The sequence below is a fragment of the Equus asinus genome, chromosome 3 (genome assembly GCF_041296235.1).
Source record: "Equus asinus isolate D_3611 breed Donkey chromosome 3, EquAss-T2T_v2, whole genome shotgun sequence".
NCBI lineage: Eukaryota > Metazoa > Chordata > Mammalia > Perissodactyla > Equidae > Equus > Equus asinus.
Genome location: NC_091792.1, coordinates 140876153 through 140904119, shown reverse-complemented (window position 1 = coordinate 140904119; position 27967 = coordinate 140876153). Strand labels below are relative to the sequence as shown.

Below are 27967 nucleotides of genomic sequence, written 5' to 3'. Positions count from 1 at the left end.
TCTTAATCACCATGCCCTACTGCCTCAGGAAATGTTATGGGGGCCCACACAGAGGGGTTTGCCTGCACCTCACTGACTTACTCTCTGTCCCTGACCAGGCAGGTCCTTACAAGGGGGCAGAGAGGTTTGCACACTCAACAACCCCCCAGCCTGTGATCACCTTTCCTAGGATGGAAATAACAGGTGATAGTGGCATCAGACACTACTTTCTCACTTCATTTACAGCCTTGTCAATGGACAGACTTTCTCTGGTAGATTCATTAAACCACTGGTAAGCAAAATTCCTGAGCTGACAGAAACTCCTGACAGGAATTTCGTAAGCTTTTCTTGTTTTTATTCCTATTCAACATGTATAAGTTGTCTTTATTCATTTAATAAATACTTACGGGGCCAGCCTGGTGGCATAGTGGTTGGGTTCACATGCTCTGCTTCAGCGGCCCAGGGTTGGCAGTTTTGGATCCCGGGCACAGACCTAGCACCACTCATCAAACCACGCTGTGGTGGCATCCCACATAAAATAGAGGAGGATTGGCACAGATGGCTCAGCAACAATCTTCCTCAAGCAAAAAGAGGAAAATTGACAACAGATGTTAGTTCAGGGCCAATCTTCCTCACAAAAAATAAATAAATAAATACTTATTTAGCCCTGCTCTGGCTCCGTCTTCTAAGTGAATAATCCACAGTACACAACACAGATGAAGTACCTGCTGCCAAGGACCTTACATTCTAGTGAGGGAGACATACAACGAACAAGTAAATAAATAGGCAATGAAAATAATTTCAGAGAGTGATGAAGGGAACAATGAAAGGGAACGAAGTTAATAGCTAGTAGATAGGGAGGGGGGAGGCATGGCCATTTTAGATAAGGTGGTCAGGAAAGGTGCCTCTGAGGAGGCAGAATGTGAACAGAGACCAGAAGATGCAGAGTGAGCCACGCAAAGAAATAAGAGAAGCACTCCGGGGGGAATATGCAGCATGTTTAAAGGCATAAGAAAAGAACACATTTGATGGTTTGAAGAACAACAAGATGGCCAGTGTGACTGGTGACAGTGAGCAAAACAGAAACTTGTACAAGGTGAGGTAGGAGAGGTGGACAGGGACCAGCTCAGGTAGGGAGACAGTTGATTCAAAGTCTTGTCTTTAAATCAATTTAAAGTAAGTCCAATATCTGGCCTTCCTCAGGGACAGTTTCTATTAATTGCCTGTTTTCCTGTGAATGGACTATACTTTCTTATTTCTTTGTATCCTTACTAATGTTTTTGTTGATAACTGGATATCTTGAATATTATAATGTAGTAACACTGGAAGTCGGATTCTCTCCCCTCCCCAGAATTTTTTGTTGTTGCTTGATTTGGGCTGTAGTTGTTTGTTTAGTGACTTTCTAAACTATTTTTGTAAAGATTGTCTTCTTTGTATTGAGTGCCCACCGAAATCTGTGTTCCATTAGCTTACTGGTTAGCTAGTGATTTGACAGAGATTTCCTTAAATGTCTGAAACAAACAAACAAAATTCTCCCAGTCTTTGCAGATTGGCTGTGTGTTGGAGTACTCCTTCAAGGCTTAGCCAGGCCATTTACGGCTCTACCTTAGCCTTCACTTCCTGCTTGCACAGAGCCCAGAGTCAGGCAGAAGTGAAAGTTTAAGGTCTACTCAGGTCTTTTCTAGATCCCCCTGAATACACAGGAGCTTTTCAAAGCTTTTATCCCTTCATGTGTCTCCCTCCCCAGCCTCTTCCTTGACAGGCTTTTCAGTCTGTCTGCTGCTTGCCCCACTGTTATCCCTTGCTGCCCCAGGTGGCTGAGGCTAGTATATTTACATTTAAATGCTTTTGATGAATGCCTCCTGACCCACCACTGCAGCCCAATTCCTCAGACTAGACAGGTCAAAATACACAACCGATCTTTTTGATTCAAGATCCATATTGTCCCCTCTGGCCCCAGCAAGCTGCACCAGGAATGTGAGCAGCTGTTTTCATAGCTGCCTCCCGGCTGGAGAGTGGAGGATGATAGGCAGATAAATTAAAACACTACAATACTCTCTTTACAAAATTCGGCAACTGCTTTCTTCATTAAGCATTTCCTTGGTTGTTGCAAGTTTTGTATTAGATTCCAGAGTTCAAAATACTGATTCTAACAGTTCTAGCCAGCTTAACCTTTACTTTAGTGGAGGGATGGAGTTTTTGGAGTTCCCTACTCCACTCTTCTCACTGACATCTCTTCTCCAATTCCTGATTAATATTTTTAAAAGGTCATCCTGTCTACTGTATAGAATAAAAGTGTCACTTGGATGTAAGCTCCAAGAGAACAAAGACCTTAATAGTTTTGATAATCAACATATCTAGCATCTAGAATCACGCATGGCATTAAGTTGCTGTTCAGTAAACATTGAGTGAGTGAGGGAATGAATGTAGAAGAATATAGAGGAGCAAGAATAGAAACAAGGAGATGAGACTTATAGGAAAAATACACATAGATCTGACTCAGACAAACAAACATCATAATTTCCTAATACCATTTGTTTCCTACGAGACAAGAGAAAATAATTAATTGCTAGTGAACATTAGGTAGAGGAGTTTCAGGACTCTAGAGCAGTGGTTCTCAACGAAGGGCAACTCCCCTCCACCCCTTCAAGGAGCATTTGGCAATGTCTGAAAATTTGGTTGTCACAGCCAGTGACTGGGGTACCACCAGTATCTCATAGGTAGGAGCCAGGGATACTGCTAAACATCCTATAGTGCACAGGCGAGCCTCTTACAACAAAGATTAGAAAAGGCTTTTGGAAGAAATAATGAAAATATGTTGTTTGAGATCTGCTTGTAAGTGTCAGTTTGATAAATAGCAATGTACTTTGTCATCTGTATTAATTAAATAAATTTAAAACATCTCATAATCCAAAGTTAATTTGATGTGTAACTTTAGACATAAATCAAAAACCTAATTAAAATTTTATTCAAAGTACGATTTTTAGATTGATATTTAAATATGGTTAGGTTCTGATGTTTTGGGTAATTTTAACTATGAAATAAAGTAACAAAATCATATCCTGAAGTTCTAATTCAGAAAGATAATGGAAATAGCTAGAAAACAACTTAGTCATTCTCCTAATCCCTACTCTTACTGACCTGTAGGCTACATGTGAAACGAGAATAAACAGAGGAAATGCTTATTTCAACAAATGAATTAAATAAACTGTATTAAGTAATCCCAAATGAAAGCATGTAAAAATTTGCTTTCAACTGGAGTGATGTTGAAATGAATCAGATGTGAGAGTTATGATACAACTATAAATGCTAAGTATTAATAGAGACAGTGAGGAAATGAAGGGAAAATATTTAGTAAGTGCAAAGCATGTTAATATTTGGGGTATTTTCTGAGTCATATTTACTATTTATATCTCATCCAGTTCAGGATTTATTTTTGTTGATGATGTTTACCATTCTGAGCTATGTCAAAGCCCATTAACTCATTACTTTATAAAGTTATTCCTATTGAATAGAGTAGGCAGTTAATATTTTAGACTTTCTTCAGATGGATAAGAGAAGTCTAGGATCTTAAAATAATCACTCATAGCAGTCTCATAGAGCTCTGAGGCCAGATAAGAGATGGTGTCTCAAGTAGCCTGATGCCTCTTAGAAGTATACTTTTGGATGATGGCCAAGTGGATGAAACTTGACCCTTAAAAGACTGAAGTGATGAGAGGCAAAGGGAAGGATTTTGAAAAACTGGCCAAGAACATGACAACTTCTGAGATCAAAGAAATGTTCTAGGTGATATGTGCCCTAAAGCATTAATGGATTCTTCACTGCTTCTTATGCTTCCTACTTTTGCTTGCCAGAATCTGACTTTGTCCTTCTTCAACAGAGCAGACTGTGTATCCTTTTTTGGAGTCTTAAGTCCTGGCTAATCTTGATTAAGCTGAAATGAACCCTTATTTAATACTGACAAAAAAAAGGTTTTCTTAGGTTTAAGCTGATACTTAGATGTGGTACTCTCCCTTCTGAGAGCAGAAAATAGCTACAGTTATTGCACAGCTGCTGTGTACTAAACGCTGTACTGGTGCAATTTGAATATGTTAACTCATTGGTGCTTTAGTAGCTTCAACCCAGTGAAGTTGGTCTTATTTATCTCCATTTTCAGAAATGAAAATAGAGACTCGGAGAGTATTGATAACTTGCCTGGAGTCACACAGAATTTGAATTCATGTCTTTATGACTTCGTTGGGCATTTTTAATTTCAGTATTGAGTTATTGAGAGCCTCTTGTCCTATATGTCAATTACATATTCATAAATGAATCTTATACTTTAATATTTTATTTACAAACCTTGATTATATTTATAAATGCTCAAATTTCCATCATTAACCATTTCTATTGAGCATCGCACTTGTGGAAGACACTGTGCTGGGTGCTGAAGATAACACACGGTATGAATTGTGGCCTTGCCTCAAATAGCTTATAACCTAGGTGCTCATGGAGCAGCTAAAGATTTCAGAACTTGGAGGAAATATAGTGAAAGTGTGATTAACCACAAGTCATCTTAATACATGAACCCCTTTTTGCTGCATAGCTGTTCACTAATTCACTCACTGTAATCTTCCTGATTAAAAGTGCCTTGTCCTGAATAAGGTGTTCCTACACTTAGCAGATCCTCAATAAATATTTGTAGAAGGTGAAAATAATAATAGTATGGTCTTCATTTCTGACTACCTTAACCTGCTTGTTCAGATGTTTCTGCAGCAGCTTCACAGAAGAAGGCAAACATGTTTTTGCAGTAAGAATATAGGGATTTTTTATAATAGCAATTTGCTTTGAGATTTAGTATTTAGAAAGATATAATGTGTCCTTATATTTCTGTAAGGCATTAAAATATGCCCTCTATTTATTAACTTATTTTTCTTTCAGTTTTGCTTTCACATGTCAACACGATTATTGTAGAAAATTTAGAAAAGACAGATTTTTTCATTATTTGTTAAAAGTCTGTAATCAATAAAGAAAATAAAATGAAGCAGCAATTAGGGAAGGTAGAAAAAGATAGGTGTTCACAGGAAGAAAAAGAGACTCAACTAAAGATATAAAGAGAGAGAGAGACTTGAAGAAGAAAAATGGTCGTTGGGCCCTGCTTCTAAGTGCTTCATGGAACTGGAGCCAGTGGCTACAGCGTCATTGGGAATATTGACTTGAAATGTGAATCTAATCTGGTTTTGAATTTTTTCAGTTTCTAGAAAGCAAAACACCTTTAAGTTGGTAAAGAAGCTTACCATTGGAAGATCCTCATATGTCCAGTTTTCTGCGTGTCTCACAAATTTTTCTGTATTTGCTCTAGATATAATTGTTAGACATAGAATTTTAGAGTTAGATGATATTTCAGAGGCAATTGTAGTCCCTTTGCCTGACAAGCAATTACTGAAGCTCAGGAGATTCAATGACTTTCCTAAGGTTATCCAACTCGTTTGTGGTAATCCCATAATGGAATCTTGTCTCCTGACTAGAGACCAATACCTCTCTTGCTGCTTCTCTATTCATTATTTATTCATCTATCCACCCATTCATTCATTTATTCAGCAAACATGTATTCATCATGTTCATGGCATCATGAAATGAGTACAGAGATGAATAAAACACATTTCCTATCCTCTGGAGCAGTCTGCTAAACAGCTAATTATAACATAAAATATAGTGATGGAAATATGAACAAAGTGCCATCAGAACACAGAAGAATGAGCTTTTAATCATGATTAAGAGATCAGGATCTGTTTCTCTGGGGTAGTATCTGACGTTAGTAAGGTTTTGATAGGCTGAGTAGAAAACAAAAATCATTTCAGGGTATAGAATTATCAAGTTGAAAGCTACCAAAGCATGAAAGTGCATATGAGTTCTAGTGATGATAAGTAATTTAGTGTATCTATACCACAGTGGGTACAGAGTCAGGATAGTGTGACAAGGGGAAGGCAGATATATCTCAGATTGCCATCATGAATGGTTGAGACCAGGCCAAAGGTTTTGAATTTCACTCTGTAGACACTTAGCCTATATTGCAAGGCTAGAATGTGAATTCCATAAATATGGGGAAAATGTCATATTCATTTTAATATCTCCAGAGGCTACAGAGTAGGTTTTTAAATATTGGTTAATTAGATGAGTAGAAGCTCAACAAATATTTGCTGGATGGATGGATGGTCGGTGGAAAACCCTCAATAGATATAGAGGTCTTTTTCATGGTCTCTGCAGCATTTTTAGAAGATAACCTGAATTATTACAAAAGTTGGCTGGAGGGCTAAGAGTTTGGGGGAAGTGTTACCAATTAGAAGGCTTTTGCAGAACCATATGTAAGAGTTCATCAGAGCCTGAATTCAGGCCCTGGCAGTTGGGAGGAAGTGAACGGGTGAAAATGGTAGAGGTAATTCTCTAGGGCTTTGTGTATTCAAGACACAGATATTTAACGAGTACCTCTTATATTCTGGGCCCTTTCTTGCCTTTAGGGATAGAGATAAATAAGGAATAGTTTCTGTGCTCAAGGGATTTATTTTATTGGAAAAGAGAAAAACAAAAGATATTCTAATACAGTATGATAGGAGAAGGAAAGTATCATTCACTAAGTACTGACTTTGCGTCAAGTGTTGTGCTAGGCACGTAACATACATCATCTTATTTAATCCTTACAACCTCTTTGGTGTTGTCCCCATTTTATAGGTAAAGGCAAGTCTATTCCTAACGTTTGCAGGGCCCAGGGCAGGAGTACAATTGGAAGCCCACCTATCATAAGTCTGGATATTTAGAAGTTATAAATCAAACTAATAAACTGACAAAGTCTACTCTGTTCTCTTGTCTTGATGAGTAAACTTTTATAACAATCTGGAAGGTCTGGTTCAAATTCAGAATTGTTAGACTCCTCAGCAGTCCCCAGCTTGTTGTATCCCCATCTGCTTCTCATCCATGGCTCCACCCCTCACCTGGACAGGCTTCATGCACATGCATGTGCAGGAGATGAGGAAACAGGTTAAATAACTGACCTAAGTGTACAATAACATTTAGGTATAACGGCTGAGGAAGAACTAGAAAGTAAAGATGGCTCAAAGCTTTCTTCTCTGGAGACTAAGGAGATGAGGAGTCATTTAAAGACGCAGAGAGTCCAGAAGGAGGCGCAGGATACTGGGCTTTTACTGTTTGAACACTTGATTTGTAATAATGAGAATACTGGTAGAAGGAGAGAGAAAACAAGTATGGCAGAATCTTGGCAAATAGCTATATTTAATGAGTGGGCAGAAGAGAGACCTGGCCAAAAACACAAGAAAACAAAAAACTGAGCAGCAGAAATTTCTGAGAGGTGATGATCCACTTAGTATCATCTGTGCCTGGTAGGCTCAAGTTTGGGAAGACTTTCAGTTGCTTGGGGCCAGGACACACACACAGAGGAGACCCCTGGATTTAACAATCAGAAGTTGAGGTCATAGGAGTGGAACCCAGTTTACAAGGAGTCGAGGATATTTAGTGAGGAAGTAAAGGAAGTTAATTTAGATGGTTTTCAAAAACTTAAGCTTGGCTTCAAGGGATGGAGAGAGATTAGAGGTTTGTTTGATGGGAAAGTCAGGTTCAGGGAAGAAAATGGACTTCTCTTCCTCCTCCTCTTCCTTATTTTCTCCTCCTCCTCCTCCTTCTCCTCTTCCTTTCTCCTCCGCTCTCCTCCTGTCTCCTCCTCTTCTCTCCTCCTTCTCTCTTCTTCTTCTTATTAGTGAAGATATTTATAATATCCTTGGCTGAAAGGTTGCAGTGAAGCAGGAGAGACTGAAAATAGGAGTACTTTGAAAGGACCCACACGCTCCTCGCCTCTACTCCTCCCTTAGTAGGAGTGAAGAGCAGATGCCACCACTATCTGCCTTAAAACCAACTAACCTCAATAAACTTCTCCCTCCTTATGGCAATCACCAGACAAAGCCCAGGGCTTCCAGGTCACCCCTTATCCAGTGACCCTCACCTCCATAGCTTCGGTGGCTTTTTTATCAGTAAGGCCTTCCCCCCTCCCCAGGCCTTGTCCTCTCTGTCCCTCTCCCCTCCATTATTTCTCTTCATAGCACTTATCCCTAACTGACATATATTCACTTATTTTATCATGACTTTTCGGTCCCTAATAAAAAGTAAGTTCTAGTTCTTAGAACAGTGTCTGGCACATAGTAGAGGCTCAACAGATATTTATTGAATGATGCACATGAAGCGAGAAGGTGGAGAAAATTGATAGGGCAGGATTCCCAAGCAGAGGTTGGGAAACTTTTTCTGTAAAGGACCAGATGGTAAATAATTTAAATTTTGCTGACCCCAAACAGTCTCTGTCACATATTCTTCCTTGTTGTTTTTTTAAAAAATAATCCTTTAAAAATGTATAGGACATTCTTAGCTCATAGGCTGTAAAAAAACAAGCTACAAACCTGACTGTAGGTTGTCAGCCACCATGAGAGAAGGTCAGGGAAGCAGGATGAAAAGCACAGATGAAGACGTTAGCTCTGAAAAAGAAAAAGGAAAAAGTCTTCCTCTGAAGACCTCCCTAAAGGAAATGAGAAGAACATTTGAGGTAAAGAACAGATGAGTGAGAGAGTTCGTGTCAGTGGCATCAGCCTCCTAGAGAGCAGGGAAGTGAGTTCTATAACTGGTGATAAACACACGAAGAATAGGAAAGTTTTGAAAGAACAGGGTGACTAATCAAACAGAGATGAACAAGAAGATTGATAAGGAACACAGGATTCAGCCAAAGTTGGACAACATGAATCTGTGGTGTGTTCTGGAAGACTAGGGAAAAATGGGAAAAGGTAAATCCTGAGAATTCTAGCTTGTGGGGCTTAAAAGTGATGCTGCACAAAATTCTAAAGATAGTTGGCCTAGCATACTAGTTCAGAATAATATTAGGTTTTCCTTATACTCGTTTTTGATAAAATTACTTTTAGAAACAGCAAAGAAATATGAGCTAATTTGTGAATGATAACATCAACAATTAACTTTTATTAAGGGCCTAAGCTATTTATTAATGGCTAAGCTACAGCCGTGATCTCATTTAATCATATTATATAGGTTGTAGCATTATCTCTGATTTACAGATGAGGAAACTGAAGCTTAGAGAAGTTATAAAACTGACCCGAAAGCACACAAGGTTCTTAAGTGACAGAACTTAGATGAACCCAATCAAGTCTGTCTGACACCCAGTCTGTGGTCTTCACTTGCCATGGTAGGGTGCTGACTAAAGAACTGCTATCAGTGTGGAAGCAGGTCTCTAGTGACAAGTCCTGTCCTCAGTCTGTCTTGTTCAGCATGTTTATAATGCTTTAGATGAGGACGTAGATAGTGTACCTATCAAATTTTCCAGTAATGTGGAACCAGGAAGAATAGGGAACACGTTAGATAACAGAATGAGAATACACGATTATCTCAAATTGGAACTGTTCACCAGAGAAGAAATGCAACAGATAAGAATACAATCCTTAGCTTAGGTCCAAAACAACTGCCCAAGTGCTCTGTGTCTTAGCTGTGGGGTGTGTAGGGAGGAAAAATGCTTAAAAGGTTGTAGTCACTTCACCTTAAGAACTGTGGTGAACTATGGCTTGTCCAGAGTAAATAGAATAGGGAAGCTATTCCGGACCACTTCTGAGGAACCATTAAAGAAGTTGATAGACTCTTAGAGAAAAAAACTTGGTGGTGATGGGGGTAGGGGGAGAAAAGAGTGTCTTGAGATGTTTCTGAAAGTTTCCATAGACGATAAGTTAGACTTATTTTCCGTGACTTTTGTGGTCCGAACTACAAATAATAAGTGGGGATTACAGGGACTTAGAGTTTGACTCAGTATGAGAAATAACTTCCCCCAAATTACACTTGTTCAAAATTGTAATTGGTTGCATTGGGAATTAATGTGTCCCCTATTGCTGGATGTGTTTTAAACTGAGACTGAACAATCATTTATTAGAGCTTACTCTAGATGACTCTAAAGTCCCTGCTAAACTGAGTTTTTGCCTCTGAACATGTCAGATGAATAAAGCGTTTTTATACTATTTTTCAAAAAAGTAAACTTCTCAGCTTTCTTCTGTACTGTGTTTGCAACCTGATTTAGTCCAGTGTTAGATATATGGTGGTGTATATATCACAGAACTTCTGTTTTGAACCTAAGCTGTACAATTCTAATTTTTCACTTAGAGTGTGGCAAGATGTTTAGCACACCTAGTTAGGCTTCTATTATTTCTTTGAATTGGATGTGTATTTTACTTGTGTATAATTCTTGCCAAAGATTACACTGAATTTACACTATATTCCTGCCAATATTTTTTCTAAACCACATCCTATGATATAATTTTTAGCAAGTTTACAAAGGAATCCATCTATGCTAGAGGAGCCTTGAAATGCCCACTTGTCTTTTAATGTATCAGATTCTAGTATACAGGATGAAGTTATTTCAGGAAGGACATAATCTATTGGCTTTCTGTGCCCATTAGAATTAGTTCTTAAACTTAATTCTGTGATCTCCCTTGTTCTGTGTTTGTCCTGTTTTTGCAACATATAATCAGGTTTTTAATTATTCAACATTATTATCAATAGAAAGTTAACTGGATATATATTGAAAATCTCTAGTTTGCTTTTCTAAAAGTATTAAAAAGCATGTCTTTTTGTTAGTTACCATCACTAAGTCTTTATGACATTCATGAACAAAGTTAAAGCAAAAATAGGAAACTTTTCTCTTTTTGGTTTTAATCCTCTAAAGTTTATCTAAATAATTCAGTGGGTATAGTAATTGAAAAGAAATAATTTTTTATTTTTTTAGGTGTAATCCCTTTTCATGGATTTTCAATGTATGGTAAGTTGGGCTTTAAAATGTTCACTGTCTTCATTACACTTTAGAAAATTAAACATGAAGATCACCTACCACTTAAGTTATCGTGAACATTTTTAAACATGGAGTTTAATATTTGTTTATATGTCCACTTAAAAAATTTAAATAAAGAGTCATATAATTGCTCAGATGATGATTGCTTGACAAATCAGAATTCAAACATACTGTGAAAGCGATTCTGTGGTTTACCATTTTCTAATGCAATGAAAACTAGAGATATACGTTAATAATATTTAGTTCTAGTAGGTGTAAAATGAGGTTGCTGAAATTCCTGAACTAATTCTCATAAATCTTTTTAAAAAATAATGTCAGAAAGAATGAGAGGGGAGTGACAATACCAAGTTTGAGTTTATGATTTTCTCCAGACTTCTGGCATGCACAGCAACAGCTACGTTGAAGCATTCAGTCACCCTGGGGTACACAGGAAAAATGCAGGTGCAGGCTGGAGAGCCCTGAGTGCCTTTCTGGCCCCAGTGTCACTGAATGAAGAAGCAAGAAGCTAATAAAGATTAGCAAGAGGAGGAATGCTGTATACCTTAATGCCGCTTAATTTTTAAATTTTCATATGTAACATAGGAATTTGTTGAAGATTGTTGTCCCCAGTATTGCTACCTAACCCCCCAACCTTAAGACTAAACAGAAATACTTTAATGTTTTAATTTAAATAAAGTAAAAAGAATCAGCAATAAATTAACACTTTTCTTTGTAAAAATCTCTTCAGTGTTCAACATCAGACAGTTATGGTGAATGACGTAATATAAAACTTTTAAAACCAGCACACAGTGAAAAGGATTCAGAGTACCTAGTAACTGTGCATTATGCTGCCCCTGATGATGTGCTCACGGGCTTGAGTTCTAAGGCACTCTGCTTTATTCTCTTGAGCAACCCAAATTTCCTAACGTAATGCATACTGTTATAGTAACCTTCCAGCATATTTCTCTTTTATAAATATGTGAGGTATTTAACATGGAAAACCTAAAAAAGTTATAAAGAGATATATATATAAAAGAATATAGGGGCCGGGCCTGTGGCCGAGTGGTTAAGTTTGTGCTCTCCACTTCAGTGGCCCAGGATTTCGCTGGTTCGGATCCTGGGCACAGACATGGCACCGCTCATCAAGCCATGCTGAGGCGGCATCCCACATGCCACAACTAGAAGGACCCACAACTAAAAAGAAATATACAACTATATACTGGGGGGATTTGGGGAGAAAAAGTAGAAAAAAAAAAAGGAAGATTGGCAACAGTTGTTAGCTCAGGTGCCAATTAAAAATATAGATATATAAATTTTTACCTCTACTAATACAATGTTAGGCCTTTTATCCTTCTATTTCTGTAATTCCAACCAAGAATTTTTCAGCTAAACAGTTTTTAAGAGGTGTAATTGAGTGATTTGGAGGACAGTTAATGATGTCATGAAAGTTTAAATCTTTTAACAATTCTCAGGGTACAAATTACATCATTGACTCCTGCCTGCTCACATTTCTGGTTGTTTAAATAGGCTAAAGCTTATACACACCAGGAGAAAATGTTCACTAAGGAAGTGGATGATACTAAATGTTTGATACAGAGTTTAGTGTACTATTTTAGAAAAATACGATAAGCATCCACAAATACTTTAGCAGCAACCACTTATTTAGAACCAGTATACTAGAATAATCATAAATCATCCCCAAAGAACTCTGATTAGTACTTTACCACTATTTTTAGTTACTTTACTTCTTTAAAATTATAACACCTCTTTTAAAAATTGATTCAAAACTTTTCTCTAATTTAAACTAGCCTTTCCCTCTCCCATTTATGCAGATTAATGAAATTTTATTGTAGGTGTGGTATATTAAGATTTCATAAATAGGGGCCGGCCCGGTGGCGCAGCGGTTAAGTGTGCACATTCCGCTTTGGCAGCCTGGGGTTCACTGGTTCGGATCCCGGGTGCGGACATGGCACCGCTTGGCAAGCCATGCTGTGGTAGGCGTCCCACATATAAAAAAAGTAGAGGAAGATGGGCATGGATGTTAGCTCAGGGACAGTCTTCCTCAGCAAAAAGAGGAGGATTGGAAGCAGTTAGCTCAGGGCTAATCTTCCTCAAAAAAAAAAAAAAAAAAGATTTCATAAATAGATTCCTATAGTATAGGTAAAAAGATAATGAATTAATTCATTTTTATGAAAGAACCAAATAGGGAAAGATGCTTAAAATAGTAAATAAAGTCATGTAGAAGATTTTTCGCATATGATATATAATGGACTAAAGCTTTTCCGTTTCATAGCTATATAAGAGAACTCAACATAAACAATTGTGGTATCTTGAATAATAAATTATTTTAAACATTTTGTATTAGGTATGTTTGTAGAAAAGTGCTGATTTTAAAATTCTCCTTTTTATTCCTTCACTGGGAATGGTCATTAATGATTACTGAACCCATAAAATCTTTAGATGCAGATCATAGGTTTTTACATATCAATAACTTAAAAAATTAGGAGACAAAATATGCATCATTAAAACAATTAAATAAATTCCAAATCTCCACTTTGAGTTTATAATAATACTGTAATTTGTGCCACATTGCTTTTTCTTAGGTTGTTGCAATTAGAACATGAGTTAAATTCTTTTTAAATATATAGAGTACCTTAATTTGGGCTATTCTAATAAGTACCAATTTATTTTGATAGTAAAATTAGTTTTGAAGTGAAAGGGCATGCCTGTCAGTTTTTAAACATGTATATAATATTAATTTTTCTATAAATATAAAAGTAGTTTTTTGTATGTATTTAGATATTTCCCCCTAAAATTGATTTGTCTCTCTTTTGCCCTCAAGAAAAAGTGAAATTTCTCACTTGCAGTGCTAGTTTTTGATGATTTATTCATCAGTAATACTGTGTACCACCATTTATCCCAGATAATTGAATTTTTGTCCTTGTAAGACGTTAAAATTTTCTATCATTTTTCCTTTCACTTTGTCAAAAAGAAGTCAGCGGAGCTGGCTCCTAGGTTGCCCTGCTGCTTACTGTTTCCCGCCTTCAGGGCTTTACTACCATTCTAGAGCCTGAGAACTTCTTAACCTTTCCAATTTAGGTCATAGTTAAAATGACCCAATGAGTAAGTCATTTTTCATTAAAATTAATATTTAGGTACTGTAGTTTTATGTCTCTGCATTATAAATGTGTTTATGCTGCCTACAATCCTTGAGGCTTTAAAGGTTGGAAAGCATGACCGTGTTTATCAGTGCAGAATGACCACATCGTCAGGTCAGCATCTGAGATTAGGACTTTCTGACATTCGGCTGTGGCATGTCTGGTTGAGATGACCCCCCTTGCTTAACTGCCAAGAACTGGGTGCAAAAGAAAACTTAACTCAACATTTATTAGAGAAATAAATCCTCTACCCAAGTTAAGTCAGTGAAAACTGTATTGATACATACTGATATACCAATATAGACCAATAGTCTAAACTGTTAATCAGAACTTTTATTTTCCAATTAATTTAGTTGAAAACCCTATGATTCTAAAAGCTGCTCATAAATTATCTTATATTTGATTTACCTGACTTCCAAAATTAAAAATTCTGGGGCCAGCCCCGTGGCCAAGTTGCTTAAGTTCGCATGCTCTGCTTCAGTGGCCCAGGGTTTCAGTGGTTTGGATCCTGGGTATGGACGTGGCACCACTCATCAAGCCATGCTGAGGTGGCGTCCCACATGCCACAGCTAAAAATACACAACTATGTACTGGAGGGCTTTGGGGAGAAAAAGGAAAAATAAAATCTTAAAAAAAAAAGTTAAATTGAATTGAATTAAAAATTTTGAAAAGTTGTGTGGATCCTTTCTGGAACAAAGTAAAAATGAATTTTCTGATTGTCACTTTCTTACGACTTCAATTTTTTAAAAAGGACACTTGACTTTATGTAGTTTTTAAAGTTTACTTTGAATTTTTAATGTCCCTGTATAATTTCATTGTGTCGTTCTTATTCTCCTGCTAAGTTGAGATTATAATAGTTTATAATTTACTTCTTTCTTTATAATTTTTAATGACTTTGAAGTTTTTACATGTGCATAATTCCCTTTTCAACATGAAAAATAATATATAAATATGGTTTTAAACATGTCTGTGAATGAATATTATTACTATAAAATATCGATTTATTCTTTCATGTCATAAACTTATTTTTAAAATTTTAGTGGTTCTGCAATATTATCAATTACTTCTTTTATTCTTTCAGTTGCACCACTTTGTTTTCTATACCATGAACCTTCCAAATTGTATCAGATATTCCGTGAGATGTATGTGCGTTTTTTCTTCAGACTCCATTCCATCTCTTCTCATCCTTCTGTAAGTTCATAAAAAATTGGATCAAATCAGACTCTAACCTGTCCTTTCTTTAAGAAGTAGTCTCCTACTCCATTATTTTACTTACCTGACTTCCAAAATTAAAATTATATTATCAATTAATGTATCAATTATATATCAATTAAATTATAAAGCAATAAATTTTAATTTGTGATGTCAAGCAACATGTTTCTATGAGATAAATGAAAGAGAAGAAGAAATTGATATTTAAATATTTTTGTAATAATGCGAGAGGAAAAAGTCTTTTATCCATTGCATTTAAATTATCTTTTACATGTTAAAAGAAAAAACATAGGAATGTCTGTGTTATTCTCTTTGACAAGAAGGCCTGCGTTCTTTGAAAGCTGATTTCCTGTCTGTGAAATGAGGTTAATAATGTGTTTCTATAGTGCTGTAGAGAAGTCCACAAAGCACCTGGGTCGTACTTGGCTCATGGCAGGTGTTCAGTAAATAAATGGCTGCTATTTTTGTTGTGTTTGTTATGATTATCATTATCATAGCTCTTCTTTGTTAATGAAAATCAAACATTTATTTATCAGTTATTTTTCAATTTCATACTTAGCTAATTATCAGTTATCATACTGGGTATTTTCTTTATGTTTATTCTATAGATAGTTCCTTTGGCCTCAGTGTGAAAGTCAAAGAGAAGAATATTGGGAGTTGAACATTTTTATCTGTTTTATTTTGACTGGTCATTTATCGTATCTTTTGTTTTTTCCCCACTGAGCCTTGTTAAAAGTAGTGTTTATTTTATTTAAGTTATACTTTTTCCACCTCTCGGCCTGCTTTGGTCTACTTGTGGGGAACGTGACTGACTCTCCAGAAGAAACATTAGTTGGAATGTGTTGGGGTACCAAATTTCCCCAAAGAATAGACTCTGTCGCTGTTGCTAAATTAAATGGCTGTTCTTTATCTTTCTGGTTTAATCCTGTGCATTCCTATTCCACCTTCTTCTGTCTCCAGCTTTGCTCTCATACATTGCTAGGGTAAGCTGGCAAATAACGGAAATCTAGGATGTCACAGATGAACAAATGAAGTTATCTTGGGTTTCTTCTCTCTGAGACAACTTAATGTAGTGGTTCTCTTACTTTAGTGTTTACTCTAGGATAATGAGAAATCTATTAATAATTCTCATTTCTAAGGCCTCATTCTTAGCATCAGATTTCTAACTCTTGTATTTTTGTCCCATTTTATGCTTCAGAGTTTTTTTAACTGGCTGCCTAATATACACCCATGGTGTTTTCCCTGTGCGGAGAGCACTGACGCTGACCCTGAGAAGCCCTGGATATTCCTTCTCTATCTCCAGGCTGACCCTGAGGTGTCGTTTTTCAGCTAATTGGTTGGGCCAGCCCTGCCTCTGCCCTTTCTTTATTCAGTGGAATAAAGACTTACAGGCGGTCATCTCCTTTTCTGGCTTGCAGCCAGACTGAACTTTTTGGAAGCATGACAGCCTTTTTCTTTAGAAACTCACAAAGAGGATTAAAACTTCCTTACAAAGATCAACCCTGAGGAATGCTGAGCTGCAAGAAAGACTTTATTCACAGTTGTCGAGTAATAAACACACTTGAAAAACCATCTGCTTAAATCACTTACTTCTTGTACTCTACAAATAATGCCCTTTTAAAAAAGTAGATTTCAGTAAAAAAAAAAAAATATATATATATATATATATATATCTTTATACTAAGTAATCAAACATTCTTGTTTGATAACTTCCTAACGCAAATTTCAAGCAGACAGCAGTCAGTCTTTCCCTGGGGATGGATATCAAAGAAAGAGTGAAAAAAGCAGGAAATATTTTCCCTGTTGGGTGAGGCAGCTGAAAGGGAAGGGACTTATGGAGGAGAAAGTAAAGGGTGTGGTGATAGCACCAGAGAAATACTGGAAACTGGAATGCATCCAGAAAAAACTAATTTTGCTGGGCCTAAGTGATAATATGTGGCTTACAATGTTGCAGGTTTTCTATAAAATGATGTTTTCCTTGGACTCTGAATATTACATACCAGGTTATGTGGGAGGCCTATTGTGTTAAAAAGGAAGCTCCTTAGCATACCTGTACGAGTGGGTGTCCATAAAGAGGGATAAAATTTATCTTTAAACACAGCGTTAGAGATCACTAGTGCATTTCCTGTTTTTGACTCTTAAATAATATAAAAAATTTTTATGTCAGTAATCTTTTTCTCATTTCCGTTTGAATAATTTGTTGGCAGAGTTCATTTTTAAATACTAAAATAATGTATTTCTCTTGTGATTTATTGTTGTATCCAGGGTATTGTGTCGCTCTGTTTGCTGTTTGAAACTCTTCTTCAAACTTATCTCCCCCAACTCTTTTATCACCTACGAGAAATTGGGGCTCAGCCGTGAGTATTTTTCTCTCCTAAGTGAAGAATAGTTTAACATCATTGACATCTTTTGTTCATCATTGTAAAGCAGTTGCAAAGATGCGGTAATTCTTCAGAGAAATTAAACTAACAGTTTCCCCAGTAAAACAACCATTATCAAGTAGTAGATTGTAACTCTACATTGTGCCAAAAATTCTTAGAAGAATTACCAGAATCCTAATAAGTTCTTATTTGCTAGGATTTTTGTGCCTGGCACAAGAATCATCAAAATGAACTAATTTCTTTTCCTAATGAAAGGTGTTGGCCAAAACTGAGGCAAAAATTTGTGGAAACAAATGATACCTGAGAAATGTGATACTACTACTGAAATTAAGTCAGTTTAGGCTAAATTTATCAGAGAACAACTTACGAAACCTATCTAGGTTAAAATTTGCTGTCTTTTGTTAAAGGAAACTGGATCAATTACCTACCAATACACTGTACACTGTGATTTTTCCTTTCAAAAGTTTGAATATTTGTTCCTTGTTCTCAGTATGAATGATGGGTGAATATGTAGGATAACTTTCTTTTTTAAATAACAATGTCTAAGGCCACAGAAGTTTTCCAAATGACTTATCAATGTTTTGTTACTGTCTTCCCCTCGGTGCAGCTGTAGGAGAGGAAGAAATTTTCTCTACCCTCTAGGTTCTTCTGCCTACTGTAAGAATTAAATTGACCTGAGATAGATTAATAGGAGAAAATCAAATTTAATTAATTTTGTACATATGGAAACCCCACCTACATGAGAGAGTCAGAAACCCCACATACATGAGAAGTTCGGAGACAAAGTGAGGTATCTATGCAATCTTGTGCTAAGGAATGGGGTAGGAGCCTGAGGCTTCAGAGGGCAGGGGGGTAATTCATGAATGATAAGAAGAGCACATGTTCACTAAGTAGAGGTTTGTCCTATCCTACAGATAGGTCAAAAAAAAGTTATTTCTGGTAATTACTCTCCTTATAGGCAAGGCCCTTAATTTAAATTCCTCAAGGGAGAGGTCAAAGTTTCCTCTGAGCCCACAGGGCCTTGATTGCCTTCAGCTCAAAATACTCCACATGCCGAAGTGGCACATCTTGGGGCGGCCTGTTCTAAATCCCTTCACAACCATTTTCCCCTATTGAGGAGGGTATATTTGAAAGAAATGTTAACTCATTGAGGACACAAAAGGAGTTAATGGACGATAGAACAGTTTAGTATTCTATCGTCCATTAACTCCTTTTGTGACAGTTTAGTATTTGTCTTCTCCACATTTGAATCCACAGCAGATGGGTGGCTGGATGGATGAGTGGGTGAGTTTAAGAGACAGACCCAGATTCAAATTCTGTCTCCAGTAAACTGTATAATCCAGGTAAAGTTATTTAATTTATCTAAGCCTCAATTCTTTTTCTTTAAATCAAGATAATTCAATTTCCTCGTTTAAAATCAAGAGAATTCCTACCTCATGGTGTTGTTTCAAGATTGAATAATGTTGTATATATTCTTTCTATAAAGCACCATTGAATTTCAGACATCTTAGATCTTAGAAATGCCATTTATAAAATACTTCATATCATCCATTGATAATACCAAGCTGATATTCTTTCCTTTGTAGCCATTAAAAAACAGGATTCTGTTAATGCTTAAAATTATAAAACAAGAATGTGGCAGAAATATTTTATATTGCACGAAAGTCTTTTTTTCCTTAAACTTATGGTAAATTGACCTCTTTCTTACTATTCTAAAATGAATATTTGAATATAACTATGCTTTTCTTTACTAGGATGAAGACATTTAGTATATTGCTAGATACCAAAATCTTGATATTTTTTCTAGCCTATTTATACCCTTTAATGATTAAAAGGAACAAATTTATTTCAATGACTTATGATAAACATTAAAATTCTTATGTAAGAGAAAGCATAAAAATTCAGTTGTCAAGCTACAAATAAATTTTTAAGAGCCTTTCATGAATTAAAACTGATGCTGTTGGAAGGTTTTTGATTTAGAATTTAATTTCTTTAATAAATATAGGACTATTCAGATTATCATTTTCATCTTGAGTAAGCTTTGGTACTTTGTGCATTTCATCTAAGTTACATTTATGGACATAAGGTTAGTCATAGTATTCTCTAATTATTATTAATTAGCCTTTTCATATCCATAGAATCAAAATGACATCACCTCTTTCATTCCTGAGATTGATATTTGTATCTTCCCTCTTTTTTCTTGATTATTCTGACTAGAGATTAGTTTTATTCTTCTTTGAAAGAACCAGCTTTTGGTTTCATTGATTTTCTCTGTTGTTTTTCTGTTTTCAATTTCATTGATTTATACCATTATATTTATTATTTCCTTTCTTATATTTGCTTTAGGTTTATTTTGCTCTTGTCTTTCTCTACTTGTTCAAGTTGAAATTTAGATCATTGATTTGAAACCTTTCTTTTTTTCTAATATAAGCAATAATGTTATAAATTGCCCTCAAAGCACCACTTTACCTCCACTCAACAAATTTTAATATGTTGTGTTTCCCTTTCATTCAATTCAAAGTGTTTCTTAATTTCTCCTGTGACTTCCTTTGAACATGGTTTATATAGAAATATATTGCTTAATTTCCAAATATTTAGAAAGATATGATATCTTTCTGTTCTTGGTTTCTATTTGAATTCTCTTGCAGTTAGACAGCATGCTTCCTAAGATTTCAGTTCTTTTAAATTTGTTGAGGTTTGTTATATGATCAGAATATGATCCATCTTGGTAAATATTTCATGTGCACTTGAAAGGAATTCATATTCTGCCAGTATTGGGTAGAGTATTCTATAAATGACAGTGAAGTCAAGTTTGTTGATTTGTTCAAGCCCTCTGTACACTTGTTAATTTTCTGTGTATTTTTGATTGTTGAGAAAGAAATGTTAGTGTCTCTAATTATATTGTGAATCTGTCTATTTCTTCATTTATTGCTTTATGTATTTTTACCTCATGTATTTTAAGCTTTCTTTTTAGGAGAATTTATCTCTTTATCATTATGTAATGTCTTTATTCCTGGTAATAAATCTACTACGCCTGATATAGTTGTTCCAGCTTTCTTTTTATTACAATTTGCATAGTATATTCTTTTCTGTCCTTTTGCTTTTAACAAATTGATTGTCAATGTCTATTTCTCAAATGACTTTCTTGTCAAAATATAGTTGGGTCTCCCGGTGTGGTAGTTTGTCTTTTAATTGGTATGTTTATTCCATTTACATTTAATGTAATTGATATTATTGGATTAAAGTAATACCAGATGATATTATCTACTATTTTGCTAGAGATTTTCTATGTTACATGTGTTCTTTAGTCATTTTTTCCTCTTTTCCTGACTACTTTTGAACTGACTATTTCTTATTCCATTTTATCTCCACTCCTGAATTATTATGGACCCTCTTCTGGGTTGCAGACTGCTGATTTTTCCTTGTATCCTCACATGGTGGAGAGCAGAGAGGAGAAACAAGCTCTCTTGTGACTCTTATGAGGGTACTAATCCCAATCATGAGGGCTCCACCCTCATAACTTCATCTAATTCTGATTACCTCCCAAAGGCCCCACCTCTTTCCTGTTACCATCACATTGCAGGGTAGAGTTTCAACATATGAATTTGAGAGGGAACGGGGGACACATTCAGTCCATAACAGTGACCTAGGGCTTACAATATATATCTTTAATCACATTCTACCTTCAAATAAACTCCAGGCCTAGCTGGCATCACTTGCAAATTCCGCGAAACATTTCAGGAAGAAATAATATCAATCCTTGTTTTTCTCTGCCTATTATCAAGATCTTTGTCTTTACTTCTCAGAAGTTTGATTATGATGTATCTGGGCAGGGATTTCTTTGGGTTTATCCTGTATTCAAGATTTGTTGAGCTTCTTGAATCTGTAGGCTTATTTCTTTTGCCAAATTGAGGAAGTTTTCAACCATGACTGTATTCAAGTTTTTTAGTTTTTGTTTTTTGGGGGTTTTTTTTGGCACCACACTCATTCTCCTTTTCTTCTGGGATTCCAATGACACAAATGTTAAAACTCTTGATCTTATCCCACAGGTCCCTGAAGCTCTGTTCCTTTTATTTTCAGTCCTTTTACTCTGTGGTTCAGATTGGGCACTTTCTATTGATCTGTATTCAAATTCACTGGCTCTTCCCTCAGTCGTTTTCATTTTGCTATTGAGTACATCCAGTGAGGGTTTTGTTTTTGTTTTTGTTATTATTGTATTTTTCAGTTCTAAGGTTTTCATTTGATTCTTAACAAAACTCATAGAACTGTGCATTAATAAGGGTAAATTCTACTATGCATAAATTATACCTCAATAGACTTTATTTCTAAGAAACTGATTCTGTGCTCTATATGGGGGGGGGGGCACAATGTGTGGCACTGTTGTTTTAATAAGATACTACGAGAGATCCAGTAAAATGAAACTAATTGAAGTTAATGATTTAGACTTAAAAGTCAAATGAATTTTTTAAATTTAAAAAATCCAGTGACCAAAAGTTTCTTTGGCATCTATAAACAGAAATTGTAAGACCAACCAAAAAGCTTAATTTCTCAATACCACTGCCAACATGTACTTTCTTATATTAGAACAGTAGTTATCTAGAATTGAGGAATTTCTGAAACTTGAGAGTTTTTCAGTCTTAAGAGAATTAATAGATACCAACAAGGGCAATCTCTAGGTCCCTTTCTCTCTTTTAAGAAAACAACACAATCCAAAAAAAATTAAAATACTAACTCAAAAAGATATATGCACCCTCATGTTCATTGCAGCATTATTTACAATAGCCAAGATATGGAAACAACCTAAGCATCCACTGATGGATGAATGGATAAAGAAAATGTGATAAACATGCACATGCACACGCACACGCACACACACCAGAATATTATTCAGCCATAAAAAAAGAATGAAATCTTGCCATTTTCTACAACATGGATGGACCTTGAGGACATTTTGTGCTAAGTAAAGTAAGTCAGGCAAAAAAAGACAAATACTATAAGATCTCACTTATAAGTGGAATCCAAAAAAAAAAGCAAACAAAACCAAGCTCATGGATGATACAGAGAACAGACTGGTGAATGCCAGAGGCAGGTGGTAGGGGGATGCGTGAAATGCATGAAAGGAGTCAAAAGGTACAAACTTCCAGTTATAAAATAAATAAATCATGAGGATGTAATGTACAGCCTGGTGACCATAGCTTATAATACTGTATTGCGTATTTGAAAGCTGCTAAGAGAGTAAATCTTAGAAGTTCTCATCACAAGAAAAAAAATTCTGTAGCTGTGTACAGTGATGGATGTTAACTGGACTTACAGTGATGACCATTTTACAATATATACAAATACTGAATCACTATACTGTACACCGGAAACTAATACAATGTTGTAAGTCAACTATAACTCAATAAAAAAAAAAACTTTAAAAAGGAAAATAGCACAGATATTTATCTCAATAATACTATAACAGATCCAGCAAAGAGTTTGGCTAGCACCTCTCATGGGCAGTCAAGTGATGTTTAGATGCTAATAGCACAGAAATGTGAGAGACTAGTTTATCTCTTGAGGCACCAAAGCCGAAGAGTTTGTTTTGTAATTCTAGAGGTAAATTGTTATTGTAACATAACCTGCTTGTAAACAGTGGGATCTCATACCTCTTAGGGTTTTTTTTTTTGACAAAATGGAATTCAGTTGAATATTCTGGTTGATCTTTCAGAATTCTGATAACCTGCTCTTTAAAATGAAGGGTTTTGAAATCAGAAATCAGATGAAAATGAAATGAGAAATCTATTTCTAAGGTCCCTTATAGTTTTAAAACTATTTTTCTTTGTCTTCAAAAACTCCTACTAGTTGTTTTATTTCATTCATCTTATATGGTCATTTGACTGAAATGTAGAAATATAATTAATTGAATTGGAAAAATATGCAGCTGTCAAGCACTCTTTCAAGTATTTTGAACAAAAATTTGAATGTTCATGGCTTGCCTGGAACTATTAAGACTATAAGATCACCTCATTAGTAGCAAATTAGTACACAGCCTGAAAAACAGAATGTAGAAGTGAATTTTCTAAAGACTGAACTGTAACATAAAGGAGAGCTCAGCAGATAGAATTCTTCTCAATACGTTGAGACCACTAATTTGAGAACTCGTGGTTTCTCACCATTGCACTTTTGCAGGTTTTTAAGAGACTTCTCGAGTTTTGAATGCCCGGGTGATTTCTAAGACTCACAAAGGAGTTACCTTAGCAATAGAATTCGTTGGTTCTTCTGATATTGCCTTTTTGTGAGAAAAGATTCCAATGGTAAAATTCATTTTCTTTTTTCTTTTCATACAGGCTTCGCATATCATTTAAATGGATGGTTCGAGCTTTCTCTGGTTACTTAGCTACAGATCAGCTCTTGCTTTTGTGGGATAGAATCCTAGGGTACAACTCTCTGGAAATTCTTGCTGGTAAGAGTAAGTGTGTGTTTATAAAACATGTGCTGTTTCTATAGTAAAGCCCCTTTCCCTTCTAACATTCACCGTCTGTAGTTGGTGTTTGAGTCTACAGTTATCTATCATTTCTAATTTATGAACATTTAATAGATTTGTCTGCCTTAGAAGACAAGTAGTGAGATTTTGCACTCACTCTAATTAGATACTTCTGTGTAACCGCCCAACACCAGTCTATCCCTAGTCTTTTTTCTTGGCTCCCAGAAAAGTCCATTTTCCCTCCCCCACTTTTAATTCATCCAGGGCCTAGTCTCTCTCAGCACCTGTGAGGTCTGTGCAGCAGAGTGTAGATATGCTTCCATCCTACTCTGGACTCTATTTTAGGGCTCTCCTCTGTGCCCCTCTCAACTGCCACCCAAAGTCGGAACTGAGCCTGAGCTTCCCCACGTGGGTGAAAGCTCGGCTCTTCTGGACTTCAGTTTATGAGGAATTCAGAATGTTTTTCTCTTTGCTAACAGTCTCTGCCTCTCGCTGTGGTGGCTCAGTTTCCCCTCTTAGGCATTCTCTTAGGTATCTTTTTTTCAGGAAGCCACAGGTTTGTCTCTCATTTAATAATTAATCTGTTCTCACAACAGATATACACACAAGGCAACTGTGTGATAACACATAGGGCTCAGATTTCTGTTTAATTATATTATTTGGCTTCTCTTATGCAAAATAGACTCAGTTATTTTTATCATTGGGATTATTGGGAAATTCAAACAAATATTACAAACTTTGCAGAACAATGGATGGAGAGCAGAAAAGTTGGGAGAGTGATGGGTCCGAGCGTCTCCAGTTGAGTTGTATTGAACAAATTATTTAACCTGTGTGGGCCTTTGTTTCCCTGCCTGAGAATTGATAGCATTGTAAAGACACCTCTCTGGGCTATTGTGGAAATAATGCTTAGTTGAAGAAGACCCTTTTCTTGCAGAAGATTCTCTAAGTACCGTGTTAACATATTCTTGAATGCTGAGGGGTCTAGACCAATTGGGTGGCATTTTGAAAGGGAAAATTAGAGTAATAATAAAGTACCATGAAGATGAAAGTCGCCCCTGGTATAATCAGAGATATCACTTACTGACATTTTTAACAACTCCTAGTATCCTCCTATCTCAGTTGTTTTTAAAGCCCATACAAATAAGAGTTAGAAAAGACTGGTCTGCTCTCGTCTGCTTTGGCTGAAGGGCAGTGATACATATAATCTAGAGATAGAACCTCCTAGAGGTCGTCAGGTGTAACTTCTTATAAATATTTCTGGCAGGCAGTCCTTGTCCTCTGTGTGAACACTTCGGTGTTGGGTAACCCTCTCTTAACAGCTAGCCCATTTCATTTCTGGCTAATACGACTTGCTAAAATGTACTTCTGTTAAACAAGGGTCATCGTAAGTTTTTTCTGTTCCTGCATCCTCTCCTCTCCCCTAAAGTCTTCTATTTTCCAGGCTAAGGAGCCTTGTTTTCTGCTACTGTTTCTTAGGCAACAGGATGTTAGACTTTCCACCAAATAACTCTCCTCTGAGTTTGTCATAAATTTTAGAGTATTGTATAAAGCTTTTTGTATCATTTCAAAAAGATGTTAGAGCATGTTAAAGAAAGGGATTCAGTGTAAGAAAGTACTTTCTAATAATTAGGACTTTCCAAAAGTAGAATGAGCTTTTAAACTGTCACCTAAAGGGTTAAAAGGTTTTCTGCTCTGAAGGAAATGTTGAATTGGAAGAACTTCAAGGCCTTTTCCAGTTGAAATGCTTTCGTTCTATGACTTATCACCCCTCAGCAAACTGAAGTGAAAGAGAAATAAATGAATGTGAATACTGCATTTACTCAAAGCCAGGCACTGGGCTGTGAGCTCAGTACATTAACAAAAACATTTCTGACAGGGGCTGGCCCCATGGTCTAGTGGTTAAGTTCAGTGCGCTCCACTTTGGTGGCCTGGGTTCACTTCCCGGGAGCGGCCCTACAACACTTGCCAGTGTCCATGTTGTGGTGGCGACCCACATACAAAATAGAGGAAGACTGGCACAGATGTTACCTCAGGGTGAATCTTCCTCAAGCAAAAAGAGGAAGATTGGCAACAGATATTAGCTCAGGGTGAACCTTCCTCAGCAGAAAAAAGTTACTGATAAATAGGTAGTAACGCAGGTCACACGGTTGCATCCATCTACTTTCCCTGAGTGCTTTTTTTTAAAATTAAGAGAGAAGAACTGTAGAACATCTAGAAATGGAACTAGACTGATGGGAGCTCCCCTACCACGGAATTCAGATAAAGAGCCACAGGGTAGATAATTTCATGTAGATGTATACAAATTAGTTTTTATTATTTCATACAATTTTTGGTGTGAATGTTTTAGGACCACCTTTTTTGCTCAAGTGAGTTATTATATAGTCTTTAGAAATATTTTAATAAATATTACTGGCTTTAATTGTGAATTAATTAAAACCTTTTGAAGAATAATTTAAAACAAAGGTGGCTTATTGTTTATGATAGAGTTGCTTAGAATTAAAGTAATGAGAATAGTTTAAAAGACAAAAAGTCAATATTAAAATTTCTATATTTCATATGAAACATGATTTCAGTTGAAAATATCCCAAAGTATAGACCTTTTCTCCTTGACAAACAAACCTGTTCTGCAGAAGGGCTGGGCCAACCAAACATGAAGCAGACAGAAAGGAACTTCTGTGATGTGACACCAAGATAAATAAAGGTGATGAGCACATAAGCATTTCGGATGCCAAGGTCAATTAGTGAACTACTCTTTCTTTCCGCCTCTTATCTACGTTTGGAAAAACAATTTCCCACCATGTAAAACTCTTTCCTGCTTTTATATAGTAGAAAATTTGACCATCCTGTCAAGCTTTCACCAACTCCTGTTAAATTGTACACAAAAAAAGGAAGTAGTGGTCATACTCCTTAGCCTCTAAAACGTCTCCATTGTTAAACATGATTCCAGATATTAGGAAACTTAAAGAAGTTGCTGGTCCACAGAAATGGTGTTCTTTTATATTCTTATAAACATAGAAGCTCAGTGACTTTAAAGCACTTATGTTTTCACCCTTCAATTAAAAGGTAAATTCTTTGTCTCAGATCTTTTATATCCCTTGTTACCTATTAAATAATCCCAGCTGACTTAATTTTTTAAATTTTGTTTTACCACTACCATCTTTTTCCCCCAGAATTTTCCTGACTAATTCAAATGCTTTTTTTCCAAACTGTCCAAAATCTGTTGTCCCCTAGAAAAATGCCTCAGCTTCCCAGTCACTGGTTGTACTCTGCCTCTGTCTGGGGAAATTAAGAGGCCTGGATCCTGACTTCTACTCTTAAGGCACAACCACCTGTCTGTCAGAGCCCAGGACCACCACGGCATCATTCTGCATGCCATCCCTGGAAAACCGTTCTGAGGGACAGCAGAGAAGACAATTCTAGGAAAGCACACAGAATTCCATGTCAGGGATGAGTCATTACTGCCTACGTTCAATCTCAGTAATGTCATCACATGGTGGTTAGGTGCTCGGGCTCCAGAGCCAAGGTTGAGTATTCACTCTACTATTTTCTACCTGTGCAACTCTGAACATGTCATTTAAACTCACTGTGCCTCAGTTTCTGCATTAGTAAAATTAGGTTAATGATAGTACTTAACTCATAGAGTTGGTATGAGAATTAACTGATATCATCATTATCGTTATTGCTATTCCCATAGTAAAAATGTATTTAAAAATATATATATATATTTGCATTAGCTGTACAGTATACTTAAAAACCAGTCTTCCAAATAATTTCAAAGATTCCTTACCTTTCATTCCCTAAACTTCAAGGACTTTTTGGGAAGGGAATGCACAGCCACCACTGGTGATGGAAACAAAGGGGAGAAGTCAAGAGTCATTTCCGGGCAATACCGTCTCCTTATCAGGGTGGCCTGCCTCTT

The 27967-nt window shown here is 36.2% G+C and overlaps 1 protein-coding gene and 1 long non-coding RNA gene across 6 annotated transcripts in view; one reads left to right on the top strand and one right to left on the bottom strand.

Moving 5' to 3' along the window:
- Nucleotides 1–27967, top strand: part of TBC1D19 (TBC1 domain family member 19) — a 147826-nt gene that overhangs the window by 111456 nt on the left and 8403 nt on the right. For all 5 annotated transcript variants that reach the window (XM_044767663.2, XM_044767664.2, XM_044767666.2 and 2 more), the window contains 4 exons: nt 10790–10822; nt 15071–15180; nt 17467–17558; nt 23912–24027. In XM_044767663.2, coding sequence (XP_044623598.1) covers nt 10790–10822; nt 15071–15180; nt 17467–17558; nt 23912–24027 — 351 coding nt within the window. The remainder of the gene's footprint in view (nt 1–10789; nt 10823–15070; nt 15181–17466; nt 17559–23911; nt 24028–27967) is intronic.
- Nucleotides 387–27967, bottom strand: LOC139044884 (uncharacterized). Its single transcript, XR_011502291.1, has 3 exons — nt 27836–27967; nt 5256–5316; nt 387–553 (listed from the first exon to the last, which is right to left on the bottom strand). It is a non-coding gene; the product is annotated as an uncharacterized lncRNA (long non-coding RNA).